General features: G+C 46.1%; 1 protein-coding gene across 2 annotated transcripts in view; it reads left to right on the top strand.

The window, feature by feature from the left end:
- LOC130375422 (insulin-like growth factor 2 mRNA-binding protein 1) overlaps positions 1-16,629 on the top strand; it is a 41,368-nt gene extending 24,739 nt beyond the window's left edge. The window contains exons 3-15 of one of the 2 annotated variants that reach the window (XM_056582346.1): positions 3,062-3,110; positions 6,619-6,670; positions 6,799-6,862; positions 7,934-8,230; positions 8,748-8,882; positions 10,325-10,447; positions 12,537-12,672; positions 12,972-13,094; positions 13,457-13,573; positions 14,975-15,049; positions 15,376-15,507; positions 15,965-16,078; positions 16,451-16,629. In XM_056582346.1, coding sequence (XP_056438321.1) covers positions 3,062-3,110; positions 6,619-6,670; positions 6,799-6,862; positions 7,934-8,230; positions 8,748-8,882; positions 10,325-10,447; positions 12,537-12,672; positions 12,972-13,094; positions 13,457-13,573; positions 14,975-15,049; positions 15,376-15,507; positions 15,965-16,078; positions 16,451-16,627 — 1,594 coding nt within the window. In that variant the 3' untranslated portion in view covers positions 16,628-16,629. The remainder of the gene's footprint in view (positions 1-3,061; positions 3,111-6,618; positions 6,671-6,798; positions 6,863-7,933; positions 8,231-8,747; positions 8,883-10,324; positions 10,448-12,536; positions 12,673-12,971; positions 13,095-13,456; positions 13,574-14,974; positions 15,050-15,375; positions 15,508-15,964; positions 16,079-16,450) is intronic. The other variant, XM_056582353.1, reaches the window with a different exon arrangement.
- The last annotated feature ends 964 nt before the right edge of the window (positions 16,630-17,593 follow it).

Below are 17,593 nucleotides of genomic sequence, written 5' to 3' on the forward strand. Positions count from 1 at the left end.
CCTCACACACACACACTCACACTCTCAAACACACACACTCTCACACACTCACACTCACACACGCACACACAAGCCCTGGTCATTATTGGACAACCTCTGGCTGGTGTAAAGAGTTGTGCCCCTTGATCTTTGACCTTATGGAAGCACACCTCCCTACCCCCCCACTGGGGCTCTCCTCAAAGACCACACTGCCTCATTCCTCATGCTCTTTTCCCACCCCACCACCCCTCTTTGTTCCATTTGAAGCAGAATCTAGGCATGGGGCTCTCTGAAAGGCTGCCCAGCGCAGGGCGAGGCAGCGGCCCCCTGTTGAGTTCCACTCATCGACAAAGACTTCTGTCTTTCTTCGTCATTTTTCTGATCAGGATACTTGCTCCATCGTAAGCAGGGATGGACCTATTGTCGATAAATGTATACGCACAGAAAAATAGCCAGTAGGCACTAGGCAGGCATACATAATGTATGGTAGGTATTACGTTTTGGTGTTATCTTATTTACCTCCATGTATCTTCTTGGAAGTTTTTTTAGGAAATCCTACCGGGCGCCTTCCTCAACAAGGCTTATGTTTATTACCTTTGGATTAACTGACTGCCTGCCTCCAGGCCCTCCCCACCTGCCTCTACATGCAGGCTATGATTACCCAGCTTAAGAGCGATGCACCTTTTCATCCGCCATGGCTTGATTTCCTTCGTGGTCCGGTTTGGCGGTCCTCTCCAAAGAGTTGTCTAAACAAATATTTTTCATACACAACATCTAAAAGACGAGTGGAGGTGCGGGAAAAGCATGCTCGTTGGAGTGTGTTGTTATGACTGTTTCACCGCATCCGCCCATCCGTCTTATGGACACACACGCCCATTCGTCAACGGCTGCCATGGTACCACCCAATAGGAAGGTCCGAAAAAGTAGGGGCGGACGCCATAGGGTTAAAAAAAGTTCACTCATGGTGTATCGCCTAAATTAGGTGTGTTTATACGGAATGTGTGTGTGTGGCGGGGGGGGGGGTTATATAGTTTAGACTCTAGAGTGATGATGTGGGGTGGGCAGGTGGCAGCGTCTGACGGGGCAGGGACTGGGGGTCAACAGGGGTCTGTGGGGGTTTTGTGGGGGGGAGGGAGAGCATTAGTAGCATTGTCCGTATCCCCTTTTGTGCATCTACATACGTTTGCTTGTGTGTGTGTGTGTGTGTGTGTGAGTGGTGAAAGAGTGGTAGTCGCTAGCGTTGGTGCTTCAGATCTTTGTGTGTGTGTGTGTGTGTGTGTGTGTGTGTGTGTGTGTGTGTGTGTGTGTGTGTGTGTGTGTGTGTGTCTGCGTGTGTGTCTGCGTGTGTGTGTTTTAAGAAATGCTATAGCTTTAAGGGTGGTTTTGTAACACAGCCCACAGTCTTAAACAATTGATGCAGGATCAAAAGCTTCTTTTATTTTTTACCAAGAGAAGTGTATGCCATGTATTCTTTAAATACACAAAGGCTCCCGTGCATTTCTGCCCAAGGCTCAATGCACGTTGCTTGGGATGGTTAGTGGGCGGGGGGTTGATGGGGCCATTCGGAGATGGTGATTGGTGGGTGTGGATGGTAAGGAGGACTTAAGGATTTATGTCCTATAATTTTAAACTACCTCCATAAATCCTCCACTGTGGTCAGCGGGAACCGCGATGGCTGTTGATGTTTAGGTGACTCATGCTACACACACTGAGCGGCGCTGAGGAATAACTCGCAAAACACACACACACACACACACACACACACACACACACACACACACACACACACACACACACACACACACACACACACACACACACACACACACACACACACACACATTCACACAGGCATGCAAGCATGAACATATGCACCACACATACCGCACTGCCACCTATCCTATTCACTGGCAACCCCCTCCCCCCTCTCCATGTGTGGTTGTGTGTGGGGGCGGTCCAGCCGGACGCCATCCCACTTGCTGTTGAGTCAGTGGCCTTCTCCAGCAACTGGAGCCCAGACTCCAAAATGGCTGACTGAATTATGGTTGAATTGCGAGTGTTTAGGGGTTTAAAGCGTTCACGGAAAAACCAGGCGGCGTACATTATTTCCAACCTTAAAATATCTATATTTGGACAAGACAGCTGGAATTGTTCTTGAAATTGTGATTGCGACTTATCTACAAATCTTATTTATGGACTTATATACTTGTAGATTTATACGATAAAACATATGTGTGGTAGATCTAAATCACATAGGCTATCACAGGTCTAAAAGACTAAAAGTCTATTACTCAAGCAAGTCCCATTTATAGATCATACACACACAAATTCAGGCACTAGAAGACTGTGTACTGTATCCCAGTGTACTGTGAACAAACAATTCTCTTGAGTCTGACTGATGACACCACATAACACAATGGTATGCATTGAGCAGAGATGGAGCAATGGGAAGTGCCTTCAACACTTTCTTGGCATTGTATTGCTCTGCACTGCCTCTGTGTGGTAGACTGTATGACTATAGCTCCACTGAGGCAAGGTGTAGTCTGGGTGCATTTGCCTTTTGTGTGATACGCTATTTGTGGATTGGTGGTATTGTAGTGTTCGGCGATGAAGGAGCTGAGAAAATTGTTCAGTGTGTCGTGTATGGTGTAACGATCAGGTGCATAGTGCTCCTCTTTGATGGCACAGCCTGAACCATGGGACCTGCCTATTATATGAATGTGTATTTCTACATGTCTCCGACAGATTAGTGGATTATGAGCTGTACTTCAAGTCCTAGAGGGGTTTTATCTTGTCCTTTTAATATGTATCATGAAAATGGTTGGTCAATTGTTTGGCTCGGAAATTACCACTCAAAGCTACACGCACACACACACAAGGAAAACACACACAGACACACACACACATACCACACCACACCACACCACACCACAGTCATTTGAAATTAGTAAATCAACATTGTTCTCGAAGTTCCTTAGATAAAAATGGATGGATGGATGGTTGCTAATGCCAGATTTTGGCATTCGTTTGTCGATGCATTATTTGAACTGACGTTTAATGTCTCTCTCCCTTCTGTTCACAGGACCAGGAAGTTGCAGTTCAGAAACATCCCCCCTCACCTGCAGTGGGAGGTAAGTGTCTCAATTAACACCATTAGTATCTACCTTTAGAGCTCTCTTTGGAAACCTTTCAGTTAGTGGAGTTTCCAGTTCTCTTCCGGAATGCTCTTGCTGATTTCAGATGACTGATAGTCTCGCAAAGCCAGACCAAACTACAGCAAGTAGAATGGCGGTTGAGGGATGTTAGTGTGCTCATTGGTCAGCCCCAGCTGACCCGAAAAAGCTGTGGATAGCCTTGTGAGTTTCTCTGGTATAAAATAAGCCCATGTGTCGAATGCAACTGATCCTGTTTCAATGGCTGAAAGTATGGAGGAGGACCTCACCTTGGAAGAAGTGGTTAGTATTGAGTCTTTTCAGCTCTCAGAGGGAGATTGAGATTAATTGGCTTGGTATTTAAAGGTTTGTCTCTCTGAGTTGACCCCATTTCAAATATTTGGAATGATGCTATGTTGTGTATGTTTGTTTGGTTGTGTGTGTGTGTGTGTGTGTGTGTGTGTGTGTGTGTGTGTGTGTGTGTGTGTGTGTGTGTGTGTGTGTGTGTGTGTGTGTGTGTGTGTGTGTGTGTGTGTGTGTGTGTGTGTGTGTGTGTGTGTTAGTGCTTGCGCATGGTGACTTTTTCTACTGTGTGGATTTCTCAGGACTTAATTGAGCCAGACTCTTGCACTTGTATAACTATTGAAAGTCTGGTTGTAATGCAAGCTAAAAAATAAATAAAGGAGAGAGAGGACAGAGACACTGGAGGCTGCCAGAGTGGACAGCGACGAGGGCTCTCCACTCTGACATCAACCCCTCTGTTCCCAGAGACGGATGGTGGGGTTTGCCTCGCTGCCACAGGATTTCTTAAGGTGTCGTTATCCAAAACTGCCGGGTGAGGGTTACATCGCAGTCTCTCCCAGCGTTTCACATGAGCTCTACGCCTTAATGCTCCGAAATACATGAAGGGTTTTTATTGGTGAATCTAGTGGTGAATTTAATTGCTGATTTTAAATCATATTTTGTGTAGTTGAGCTGCATTGATTGAATGTAATCAGTGGACTAATTGTTTTCTGCACTTAATGTTGGAATTTACATCGCTGGCAATTTGCTGCCACATATATCCAATCCAAAATGTAGTTTGCATGCTTATGTTCTCAGTAGCAAATTCACCATTTGCTACTGAGCAAATGGTGTGGGGTGGTATACATCAATGGGAGAAGATGGGGGCTTACTGAAGCGCCACAAAGAGACATACCCTTTTCCCTGTCTTAATAGTCCCTAAGTAATGCTAAGGCTATAAGCCTCTGTGTCCCTACAATTATCGTTATTAACTTTTAATAGAAAGTTAGCTCCTTATTGACGATATATACATGGCAACATCTCTACCGATCAAACGTTACGTTGCATGCCCTCTGTTTTATTTTCAGGGACGTTTTGTAGAGACTTTACCTTCCTTTACATTTTTTTACATGATACTATCCAAACACACGACACACAGTGTTTGCATTAGGCAGAAACACGGGCGAGAAACAAAGTCAGTTAGACAATGCGTCAGTATTGGAAGAGAAAAAATTGCCCTTTAACATGTGGTATTGAACTTTTGCAGAATCTGTAGAATTCAAAGTGGTAAACGAGTAGAAGTTTTGTTGGGGGGGTGCAGGGGAGACATGATGTCATCAGTTTCAACTCGCGCCCCCCTTACTTTTTTTCCCCCTCCATCGCTCCTCACATTTCCCCTCGACTTCATTCATAATACTCTCACATTTCTGCGGGCCGCTTACTCTCTGCTCTTATTCTTTCTGTTCTCAACTCTTTTTTCTTCTCCCTTAGCCTAATCTCTAATGTCGCCCCCACCACAACTCCCCCCCACCCTCACCCGTCTCCTCTTTCGTCTCGTTCTCTTCCTCTCCCCTCATTCCTCGGAGTATAAATAGTAGCGTATAATCGGGGCTCTCATCAAACAATATTTTACTGTACTCAGAAACACGGGGGCGGATCAATAGCTTCCATATGTAGAGTGTAGAGTGTGTGTGTGTCTGCTCAAACGCCTGCATGCTTGTGTGTGTGTGTGCGTGTGTGTGTGTGTGTGTGTGTGTGTGTGTGTGTGTGTGTGTGTGTGTGTGTGTGTGTGTGTGTGTGTGTGTGTGTGTGTGTGTGTGTGTGTGTGTGTGTGTATGCGAGTCCTTGCGCCCCCTTTATGTAGAGTGTATGAGTGTATGTGTATGTGTGTGTGCATGCATGCTTCACGTGGGGGCGGGTGTGCGTGCATACATACACACTGTGTGTACCCCTATGTGTGCGGGGGGGGACGGGGTGCAGAGGAGGGGGAGCCATGTGTTCATGTCAGGCCGGGGCCGTGGTGTATATGCAGGCACGGTGGCCCGCCGGCAGGCTCTCTGCTCCTCCAGCGTACAGTTCACCACCCGCTCCCAGCGCCCCGTGCAGCTGCAGCAGCGGAGACTCAGGGCTCCTTCCAGGTCTGTCCACACGGGGGCGACGTCTCTGCGCGACGACGCCACCCCTTTCCCCTGCGGTCAAACCTCAGTCCTCTGCCAGCCTCCCTGAGAGGGCTGTTTGACATGCGCTGATCACGTCCAGCAGGTTTTGCAGGCAGGCAGCCGCCGGTTCAACAATGTTGTACTTATGGGACAGCACGTCAGGGGGGAAGGTCGCGTTTGGTTATTTGAGAGATAGACGTTTTTAAAGTATGTGAGGAGGTTTTTGTTTTAGCCTCAAGATAAGAGAAGAGAAATAAGCATGCATGTGTCAAAGTAAGGATTCGGGAAGGGAAGCGTAGTCATGCGTATGAGTTGTGTGTCTCTGTATGTGCGTCTATGTGGGTGTTTGCTTGTGTATGTGTGTGTGTTGACTGTACATGATTCAGGGTGTGTGATTCAGGGAGGGGGAGGGAGAGGGGGGTTACTTGTTATTCAGGGCTTCAGTGAACAGGAACGGCCTGTCTTCGGGTCGCTCAGACGACTGACCCGGGTGTGTTCAGGGATGTGTTCAGGGATGTGTAGGATACTGACGGCTGCACCGTTCCAGCTCTGCGCCGTCTAAGAGAGGAAGCGATGAATTCCACAGAATGTAGGCTGGATCTGGAATAGTGGGGAAAATTATGGATAACAACGCTAAAACGTCCGCAGCAGCCAGTTTGAGAGCAAAGACACTTTGTAGGAAATGTGTTATTTTGGTGAATGGATGGTTTGGCAAAAATCAATCAATGTATGATCAATGTTTGGTTTGTGCAATGGTTCAAACCAACTTATTTTTACTTCTTAATTCTATTCATTACATCTCATATTATAAGCAGTTGCCAAAAGTAATTATTCAGGGTTGTTTTCAATAGGCAGACATTGAAAGACAATGAATTATACACATTGAGCACACATGAGGCAGAAAGGAGGGATGAGTACAAAATTACCAAGTCTGTTAGACAGACGACGCATGATCAACTTCTATGTTATGAATGTTTCTCACCATATTGTAAAAAGAGATGAGTCTACTGATCTGACACTATATGTAATCCCCATGTCTCTGCCAGGTGTTAGATGGTCTGCTGGCGCAGCATGGCACCGTGGAGAACTGTGAACAAGGTAAGCTCTACTCCTAGCCAACAGGTAGTGGTGCTCTTTGTATAATGGATTCTATAAGGTTCTAGGTCCTAGGTCAAGGCGATACATTTTGTAATCTCAACCTCTCTCTCTCTCTCTTTCCCTTCCAGTGAACACAGACAGCGAGACGGCCGTGGTCAACGTTACATACGGAACCCGGGAACATGCCAGGCAGTAAGTTCCTATCTTCATCTTCCTTTCTCTTTTAATCTTCCAAGTTGCATGTAAGTGTGAATTATTCCCCAGGTTACTTAGTTTTTGTACCTTCTATTATCAATAACAGTAGTAGTATTTAAAGTAAAAAAAAAATGTTGTTGCCTAAAAGAGTGTAAACATGTCAGCAACAATGAATTTGTTGTAAGCCGTATGGAACTAGTTGAGATTCTCGGTCTGCTCTAAGCAGTTATGCACTGCTTGTGCTTCACGGATGCCACCTAGTGGCCGCTAAACCGAACAGGTTAACAGCTCTGACTTGAGGTTATTAATGTGACACAACAGTGAAGTAACATTACACTTTTAATTCAAACAGTAACTACTTATACAGTCAACTACATAGTCATAACATATTCTGCTGTAAAATGAACAATATAATGTGTGATGGCCTATTGAAATAATGCACATTTTATTATTTGACATTATTTAGACTGGTTTTATTCTATAGGAAATATAGAAGTCTTGATAAATTAAGCATAGCAGCAGATAAAAGCTAAATACAACTATAAATAAGAAGCATAGCAACATCATTGATAGGAAATCGATATTGGAGTTGTATATTCATAATGTTTGCATGTTAACATTGAACCTGTCCAAAGGATAAGAATCACCCTGTTATGGCAAACACGGAAGTGGAAGTTTCGTTCAAATCTTACCGCTGTTTATACCACTGCATGTGTGTGTTTTAACAACTGAAAAACAATATTTAATTTCAGGTGATAAAGTTGATAAAAAACCTAAAACAATGAAGAAGAAAGAATACTAACCTTTGTCGATAGCAGGGGTATAAGCCTACTCATTCCACAGTTTTGTTAAAAACTCTATTCTGATTGGTCAATAACAGTTTCTACAGTCTTACGCAGTTCTCCAACCAATCTTTGTCGGCAAAAGCAATACAACTTCTAAATCAATGGGACACGGGTAACAAGGGTGTGACGAGGGGTACTTCATTTAGGGGGCCTCGTTATTGCTGAATAAATCTCTTAAGAAAAAAATAAATCCATAATGACCGTGCGTCTGTCCGTCCTTCAGAGCCATTCAGAAGCTCAATGGCTACCAGTTTGAGAACAACGCCCTGCACGTCTCCTACATCCCCGACGAGACCTCCGAGGCGGAGGGCGGCCCGCGGGGGCCAGACAACGGCCGGCGCCCCGGCTACGGCCCCCGCGGCGGGCACCGCGGCGGCGGCTCCCCAGGCTCCGGGATGCCCCCCAAGCACCAGCACACCGACATCCCCCTGAGGCTCCTGGTGCCCACGCAGTACGTCGGGGCCATCATCGGCAAGGAGGGGGCCACCATCCGCAACATCACCAAGCAGACGCAGAGCAAGTGAGTGGGACGCCCTGTGTGTGTGTGTGTGTGTGTGTGTGTGTGTGTGTGTGTGTGTGTGTGTGTGTGTGTGTGTGTGTGTGTGCGTGGCAATGTTTTTTTCCTTGTCATTAAGGGTTCTTCCGGGAAGGTTAGATCTAGTTTTTTCATAGTACAACCTTCTTTGAACTATGTTGCATTACTACTGACTCCAATAAAAAAAGAAATCCTTAAGAAAACGTCCATAAGGAGGCGTGGGGGAGGTATTCAATTTTTTGGACGACTCAAATATATGTATATTTATTGGTCATTGGTCTAGGTTTGTGTTCCCCAAATTGGACCAATGACATCAGTGGTCTAACCGCAAAATCTTTATTTGTGTTAGATTAGGAGCTGTTTAAAGCACCCTGTTAGAAGCGGTCATTTCTTATGTCAAAAAAAGTGGCCTAGCATAACTGTTTCCTTTAATCAAAAGAATAAAAAAACAAACGTACCCTTCCATCAAGTGAACGACTCGGCTCTTTGTGTGTCCCGGCAGGATCGACGTGCACCGCAAGGAGAACGCAGGGGCGGCGGAGAAGCCCATCAGCATCCACTCCACCCCTGAGGGCTGCTCCGCCGCGTGCCGCATGATCCTGGACATCATGCAACAGGAGGCCAAAGACACCAAGACGTAAGAGACCCGACAACATACAGACACAACATGCAAGACATGCGTCGGAGCATGCACGCATGCTCCGACGCATGTCTTGCATGCATCGTGACATGTTGTGTCTGTATATTTTCAGGAGTATGATCACGTCTGTGCTATCTATTGATATCTGGCGTCAGATCATCAGTGAAGGTGTTGTCGTTGATGGGGCGTACGGGTCTGGGTGATGCAACCATCGAAACCTTCTGTCCTGGCTTCACTAAAACATCCGTTGTCAAAGTTGTCTGTAAAAAGATGACTTTGTCGTTCCGATTCTCATGAAGCGCACGGAGAGCACACGGCACGCTAGATACTCTTCGGCGGAATCCGATCGACAAAGTAAACTTGACAAGGGTAATGGTTACGGGTGTTTGAGTGAAGCCAGGAGAGACCGTTATGATGGTTTGAACACTCAGGCCGGTGTTGTGCTCGCAGTGAACCAGACACCAGTCCACATGGAGCACGTTTGTTTTAAACCAATGTTTCTTTCCCTGTTGTTATTTTGTATGGTGTTCTCAACAACAACAACAACAACAACAACAACAACAACAACAACAACAACAACAACAACAACAACAACAACAACAACGTATTGATTTTGGCAATCTGAGCTCTCTTAGTATTTGCAAGCCTGTCACCATGTTGGACCGAATCAGCACAATCAGTTATGAATGGGTACAGTACATGGACATCTAAAAGAAAGCGAAACACTCTCAGGACCTTGTGGCATTACACTCCCGTGTATGACACATGTTATGGACTTGAGATGTCATTCATGTTTGGTAGTCCATTTTGAACGCTGAGTGAGTTCTCTACGAGCGATGAAGAAGCTGTATTTCCATGGCTTATGACTAAATGCACTGACTCAAGTCACCAGTACTTGCCTAGCATGCTGTGAATTGCTCCGACCAAGCCAACATCCAGCACGTGGCCAAACAATAGTCGCCAAGCCCGTCCACTACGCCCTATTGCCACTCCCCTCACTACCAGGGAACGCCAGCTGCCGCTCAACAAGATCTTGATTGTTTACTGGCCTGGCTCCACAATGGTGGAATGACAGCTGAATACCAACCCTTCTTCCTCCGCAGGCTAGGAAACAAATCGGGTTCAGACTGCATCTTGTCGCGTGACGATAAAAATAAAAACATAAAAAAAGATATTTGTTTATGTATGTTTCATCTTTCTATATTGTCAGGCGTAAAGTAGTTTGCTTTGTTTATTAGATGAATTGTATGGCTTCAAATGATTCTTTCACTCTTTGATTGGTAGCTTCATGTTTGAATGCACATTGTCCAGAGCAACTAGAAGTTGCTCTGGACAAAAGCGTCAGCTAAATTAATGTAGCGTAATGCGATGCAGACTGAACATGTTTGGAACCAGTTTGTGAGTATTCACAGAGACGTGTGTTGTCTCTTCATGTTCAGCGCCGATGAAGTACCGCTGAAGATCCTGGCTCACAACAACTTTGTGGGACGTCTCATCGGGAAGGAGGGGCGCAACCTGAAGAAGGTGGAGCAGGACACCGACACAAAGATCACCATCTCCCCGTAAGCATCACACACACGCACACGCATGCATGCACTTACACACACTCACACACACACACACACACACACACACACACACACACACACACACACACACACACACACACACACACACACACACACACACACACACACACACACACACACACACACACACGAACACACACACACTAACACTATGACATACCCACAGACCCACACACTAACACTAATACATACACACACACACATACGTTCACACTATACATACATCATATACTCTCCCATTACAGAGTTGACACTGCTGTTGCTGTGTGAAAGTAGGTTAGAATATGTCTTTGATTGTATGTGTGTATGAATATGTCTATGAATATGTGTGTGAATTGTGTTGATGAATATGTCTGAATGTGTGGATGTGTCTATTAATGTGTGTGTATGATTATGTCTATGAATGTATGTAGGAATGTGTCTATAAATGTGTGTGTGAATGTATGTATGATTATGTCTATGAATTTGTGTTTGGATATGTCTATGAATGTCTGATAAATGCAGTCCATTTACCACTATTTACATGCACACACACACACACACACACACAGAGCGCCCTTTGCATTTCCCCCGAAGCACTGCACAATAAATCTGTCAGTACGCCGATCCCTAGCCCGTCCCTTAGCCTCTCATTACCGGACCTTGCTATGTGGATCATAAACAACAGCATTTGAGATGTTTTAACTCAGACCATCAAGATTAACAAGGTCTCGGGGCATTCTGCTGTAAAATAGATTCTGTATCCCACCCTTTATTTGCAAGGCCAGTTTGTTTGTTGGCGTCAACGAATGTTGTTCTGTCATGAAAATATATATATTTCTCAACATTTGAACAAACCACAACGGAAATGATCCATTATGCCCCCGGAAGTATCACACAGGGGCATAAGGGAAGGGCCCTTGTTAAAAAGAGGAGGGCCCTTGTTAAAAAGGGCTATCCTCTCCTACACTTCTTTATGGTTAAGCCTGATTCATCAGGCCAGACCCATCGTCGACCAATTGTGAATCGCAAATTATTTCTGATATAAGCGGCTCAATGATGGCTCTCTTGTGACTGCCTGGATTTAAAGGCTTGAAAACAATAAACTGGCTTATCTGGGTTTACCACACCCGTCTATAGGCAAAGCACAGTGCCTTGGCTAAATGATCTCCCTCCTCTACCAAGAAATGACCTTCACAAAAGGCATAATTGAGCGCATCTGTTCATGTCAGCATCTGAATTCAAATTTACTGAAAATATAAGCTACTATCCGCCTACTATACTATAATTTAGGCTGATAATTTACTTTAATTATTGTAATACATCTGTGAAATCCAACATTGGCCAGTCTCTGCAGAGTTGGAGAGCTCTGTTCTGTCTGATTATGCGTGGTATTCACATCCGATCAAGGCAAAACCTGCATTGATAAAAGAGACTGCAGAAGCGTTTGTCTGATTCAAAGTTCTAAATATGTTTCTCGACTTATATAACTATTGCAGCCCCATTTAGTTTAGCAGTACAGTGAATATGCACTGTCAAGAGGAAGAATGATTTTCATTAGTCCGAGGGGTAACATATGAGAGCTGCTCTCTTTTTTGGATTCTCTTTCATGTTTTCAAACAGCTGCCAAACTTCTTTTTTTTTTACGGTCTAGAATGTGCTCTTCTTCAATAAGAATATGATTGGATAGTGCTACTGTCATAAAACAAAGGATTCATAAAACAAACATTAAGGAAATTTATGGAAAGATATAACAGAGGACATTAGACACACAAGACTCAATCCCCCCACTGCCACAGACATATCATGTTATAACCGATTATTATTTTTGAAGCCAAGTAATGCTGTGGTACCACACATGTAGTACCCCTCCATCATCCCAATGGAATGTGCCGGAAAAAATGTGTGTTCCAAACGCACATTTTATTCCGTGCGAATTTCCCGACACAATGATTCCACTGTTAAAGATGGCGTCGACTAATCGTCTGTCTATTGAAGATTTGAATAACTAGTTCAAGGTCACCCCTACGATGAACAGTGGGTCTCTCCCCTGACCCCCACTCTCTCCTCCCCGTGGCCCCAGGCTCCAGGACCTGACCCTGTACAACCCAGAGAGGACCATAACGGTGAAGGGCCCCATCGAGGCCTGCTGCCTGGCCGAGGCCGAGGTCATGAAGAAGGTCAGGGAGGCCTACGACAACGACATCGCCGCCATGAATGTGAGTGTAGGCACCCGTGCAAGCACGCTGGTTTGCAGACTCACACTTGAGCTGATGAGGCCGTCGTAAAACATGCTTCACTCTAAGTGAATGAAAGCACCTCTTGTTTTTTTTTTATCCACAGCTGTCGGCATGAAGATTTATAAAGATATTGTAACTTAATCTGAAAAAAAGATCTGTAGCGATTGTCCGCAAATTCATTGTTTGCCGGTTTCCAACATATATATCTGCAGACACAAATACACGGACACAGACCCAGAGCCACCCCTGTCCCTCTCTAACCTGCGTCTCCTCAACAGCAACAGACTCATCTGATTCCAGGCCTGAACCTTGGGGCCCTGGGCCTGTTCCCGCCCTCCGGCTCCATGCCCCCTCCCCCGCCCGGCAACTCCTCCTCTTGCGCCCCCTACGGATCCTTTGGGGTAAAGATTCCTCATGGAAATCTCCTTTGTTTCAAAGGGACTGTCTCTGAGTGAAGAGAGGCATGCTAGTGATTAGCCACTAGTGACACTGATTAGTCACCAGAATCTGGGAAGGTTGTTTATTGTTTAATGATCACATTTTGTGTGTGTCTGTCTGTATACGTGTGTGTATGTTTGTCCGTGTGTGTTTGTATGTTTGTGTGTGTGTTTATGTCTGTATATGTGTGTGTGTGTGTGTGTGTGTGTGTGTGTGTGTTTGTGTGTGTGTGTGTGTGTGTGTGTGTGTGTGTGTGTGTGTGTGTGTGTGTGTGTGTGTGTGTGTGTGTGTACATGTGCGTCCCTGCGTGTGTGTGTGTGTTTAGACTCAGGAGCAGGAGACGGTCCATGTGTACATCCCTGCCCAGGCGGTTGGAGCCATCATCGGCAAGAAGGGACAGCACATCAAACAGCTGAGCCGCTTCGCTGGGGCGTCCATCAAGGTCTGAACACGCACTCATTATGGCATTAACATTATCAATTTCTGAATACAGTCATTGTCATCACGCTAACCACACACTAAATGTCATTAACAAAGTAGTAAATACACTCATTATCATCCTGGTGTTAACCACACCCTAATTGTCATTATCAAAGTCTGAAATCACATGCATTATGATCATGGTCATCAACGCACATGCATTATATTTAGGATCATCATCCTGGTGATAAAATGGTACTTATTATCTTTATTCTCATGGTCTGAACACACGCTCATTATCTTTATTATATCTTCATTATCTTTATCATAATCTTAGCCACACATTCGTTATCGTTATCCATTATAATCATGGTCTTTACCACTCACAAATTATCCTTATTTTCAATATCATAGTCTATCCCCACACTCATTATCTTTATTATTATCTCTAATCTCTCTCTCTCTCTCTCACTCACTCACTCACTCACTCACTCACTCACTCACTCACTCACTCACTCACTCACTCACTCACTCACTCACTCACTCACTCACTCACTCACTCACCCACCCACCCACCCACTCACTCACTCACTCACTCACTCACTCACTCACTCACTCACTCACTCACTCACTCACTCACTCACTCACTCACTCACTCACTCACTCACTCACTCACTCACTCACTCACTCACTCACTCACTCACTCACTCACTCACTCACTCACTCACTCACTCACTCACTCACTCACTCACTCACTCACTCACTCACTCACTCACTCACTCACTCACTCACTCACTCACTCACTCACTCACTCACTCACTCACTCACTCACTCACTCACTCACTCACTCACTCACTCACTCACTCACTCACTCACTCACTCACTCACTCACTCACTCACTCACTCACTCACTCACTCACTCACTCACTCACTCACTCACTCACTCACTCACTCACTCACTCACTCACTCACTCACTCACTCACTCACTCACTCACTCACTCACTCACTCACTCACTCACTCACTCACTCACTCACTCACTCACTCACTCACTCACTCACTCACTCACTCACTCACTCACTCACTCACTCACTCACTCACTCACTCACTCACTCACTCACTCACTCACTCACTCACTCACTCACTCACTCACTCACTCACTCACTCACTCACTCACTCACTCACTCACTCACTCACTCACTCACTCACTCACTCACTCACTCACTCACTCACTCACTCACTCACTCACTCACTCACTCACTCACTCACTCACTCACTCACTCACTCACTCACTCACTCACTCACTCACTCACTCACTCACTCACTCACTCACTCACTCACTCACTCACTCACTCACTCACTCACTCACTCACTCACTCACTCACTCACTCACTCACTCACTCTCCCTCTCATTCTTTCTCCAGATCGCCCAGGCTGAGGCTCCTGATGCTAAGATGAGGCAGGTGATCGTGACAGGCCCACCTGAGGCCCAGTTTAAGGTGAACCATGACACTAATAACGAATGTGACTCAAATTAAAATGTATACACGCCTCAACCAATCCACCTATTGTCTATAAACCCTCACTCTCTCGATACCCGACTGTTACCTTGAAACTCCTTAGCATTCTGCTCAACCGAACGAATACATGCATTAATAAATGAATAGAAGCTCTCTTTGTTCTAAAGTTAAGAGGATATGTACTCGTATCAATCCCAGATGGTAAATTGCAGAATGGATGATGAACGGCTTGATTCAGTGCATGCGGAGAAAGCCTTTTGTCATAGCAGCACTGTTTGAACATGCTCCTCCACCACCTCCATCAGGCTCAGGGCAGGATCTACGGCAAGCTGAAGGAGGAGAACTTCTTTGGGCCGAAGGAGGAGGTGAAGCTGGAGACCCACATCAAGGTGGCAGCGGCGGCGGCAGGGAGAGTCATCGGCAAGGGAGGCAAGACGGTAGGTCGGCCGGTGTGCGCTCATACACAAGAACCCCAGATTGGGAAGAGTTTGGCTTCCCCTATGCTATGATTGACTTGGATTAATTGCATAGAGGGAAATTCAATTGACGGTTAATTACCAGGAATGTTGCACAGAATTAGCCCTGATTACACATGCACTGCTGCAATGATGCAGGGTCACCTTCTAGGGCTACTCGATTATGTAAAAAATCATATTCACGATTATTTGGGTCAATATGGAAATCACGATTATTTTTGAGTTTGAGAACATGATGCAAACTCAAATATTCATGATTACTCCCAAAAAAAAAACATTGTAACTGAGAATTTATACATTTTCCCTCTAAAAAATGCACCAAATGTTAAATTTAATTTTTTTCAAATACAAAATAATGTAGGCTACAAAAAGGTATTTAGGTCCTTTTTCCTCACGGCCTTGCGCTGTGTCTCTCAAGGTGAACGAGCTTCAGAACCTAACAGCAGCCGAGGTGGTGGTCCCGAGGGAGCAGACCCCAGATGAGAATGATCAGGTCATCGTCAAGATCATCGGACACTTCTACGCCAGCCAGGTACGGAGGCCCAATCCCGCTCCCATCTCTCTCACTCAGCCTCCACTTTCTAATGAAATGTTATTAGTTGCTGTTCCTTGTAATTTTGTCCCTTAAGGAATTGATCATACCTTTCTGTAATCGGTCCGTGTCTATCTTAACGGTCAACTAGTCGTGCAACTTGAAAGGTAAACATGCTACCAGTGATGGGTTAAAACAGAAATATCATTTAGTTGAAAGCACTTGTACTTGTGCAATGACAAATAAGTAATCTTCTTCTTCTTCTTCTTCATTTTTTTTTCACCTCTTTTCTCACTTCCCCCTACCTCTCCTGCCTCCTCTTCCTCCCCCCACCCCCTCCCCCCTTTCTAAACAACCCCCACCCCACCCCAGCTGGCCCAGAGGAAGATCCGTGACATCCTGACCCAGGTGAGGCAGCAGCAGAAGGGGGGGATGGGTGGGCGGGCCAGCCCCCACCCCCAGGGCCTCTCAGAAATGGGCGGGGCCCCGGCCCCTGCCCCGGCCCAGGCCCCGGCCCCACAGGGACAGTCCCAGGAGCGCAAGAAGTGAGCCGTTGCACCCCCCCCCCCCCCCGCCCGCCCCCCCCCCCCCCCCCCCACTGCCTGACGAACAAGACGCACGGACGAACTGGTAACGCAACACGGACGGACTGAAACGGGAGAGCGACGCACGGACCCAGCGGTAGACGGGGAGGAAATACGAAGGGGGAGGGTAGGGGAGAGGTGATGCCTGACAGCGAGACGGGGGGGAGAGAGACCAGATGTTTAGACAGAGAGAGAGAGAGAGAGAGAGAGAGATAGGAGTAGGGGCATAACAGGAGAAACTAATAAGATCAAATAAGCGAGAACAGAGAGACCAGACGCCAGGGCAGAGGAGGGGCTGACGAAGGGCGGAGGGATGAAGGTGTGACAGGAAGGCGCTGATGGGAAGCGGTGTTGGTGTCGTGTCTTCCAGTGCAGCTCTGTAGCACTCCAAAAGGACGCAGAGGAGGAGGGGGTGATGAATATCTGCTGCAACAACACTGACGGGAACACCACTGGATAAGCCCTGATGGAGCCTAGGATAGGACGGACGTGATACAGCCTTGCTGCTCTTACACTAAAGGCTAGCGTTTTTTTAATCGACCACAGTGGCCAGAGGGGCGAGGTCCCTACGGCTCCTGGTCAGAGTGATCAGTGCTCCGGAAGAGGCCCACTCCGCCCCTCTGGTGCCCCCCTGTGTGCACCTCTCCTCACCGCTCCAGCAGCCAGTCTCATATTTTAAGGGTGTTTTTTTTAAGAAACAAAAAAGATAGATATATGTATAGAAATGTTTTATTCAGAGCTATTATTGATAGAATGCAGTCAGGCAGAAAACCGGGAGAGGGGAATGGGAAGTGGCAAACGGGATAGGTCACACTCCCTCACGCCAGCCAATGAACGTTAAGCAGAGGGGCCGCAGATGTTAACACTGCTCTGTGACGGTGCCTCCGACTACGGGGGGCACCGGAAGAAAAAAAAGAAAATATGAGGTTGT

Source organism: Gadus chalcogrammus, chromosome 2 (genome assembly GCF_026213295.1).
Source record: "Gadus chalcogrammus isolate NIFS_2021 chromosome 2, NIFS_Gcha_1.0, whole genome shotgun sequence".
NCBI classification, from domain to species: Eukaryota; Metazoa; Chordata; class Actinopteri; order Gadiformes; family Gadidae; genus Gadus; species Gadus chalcogrammus.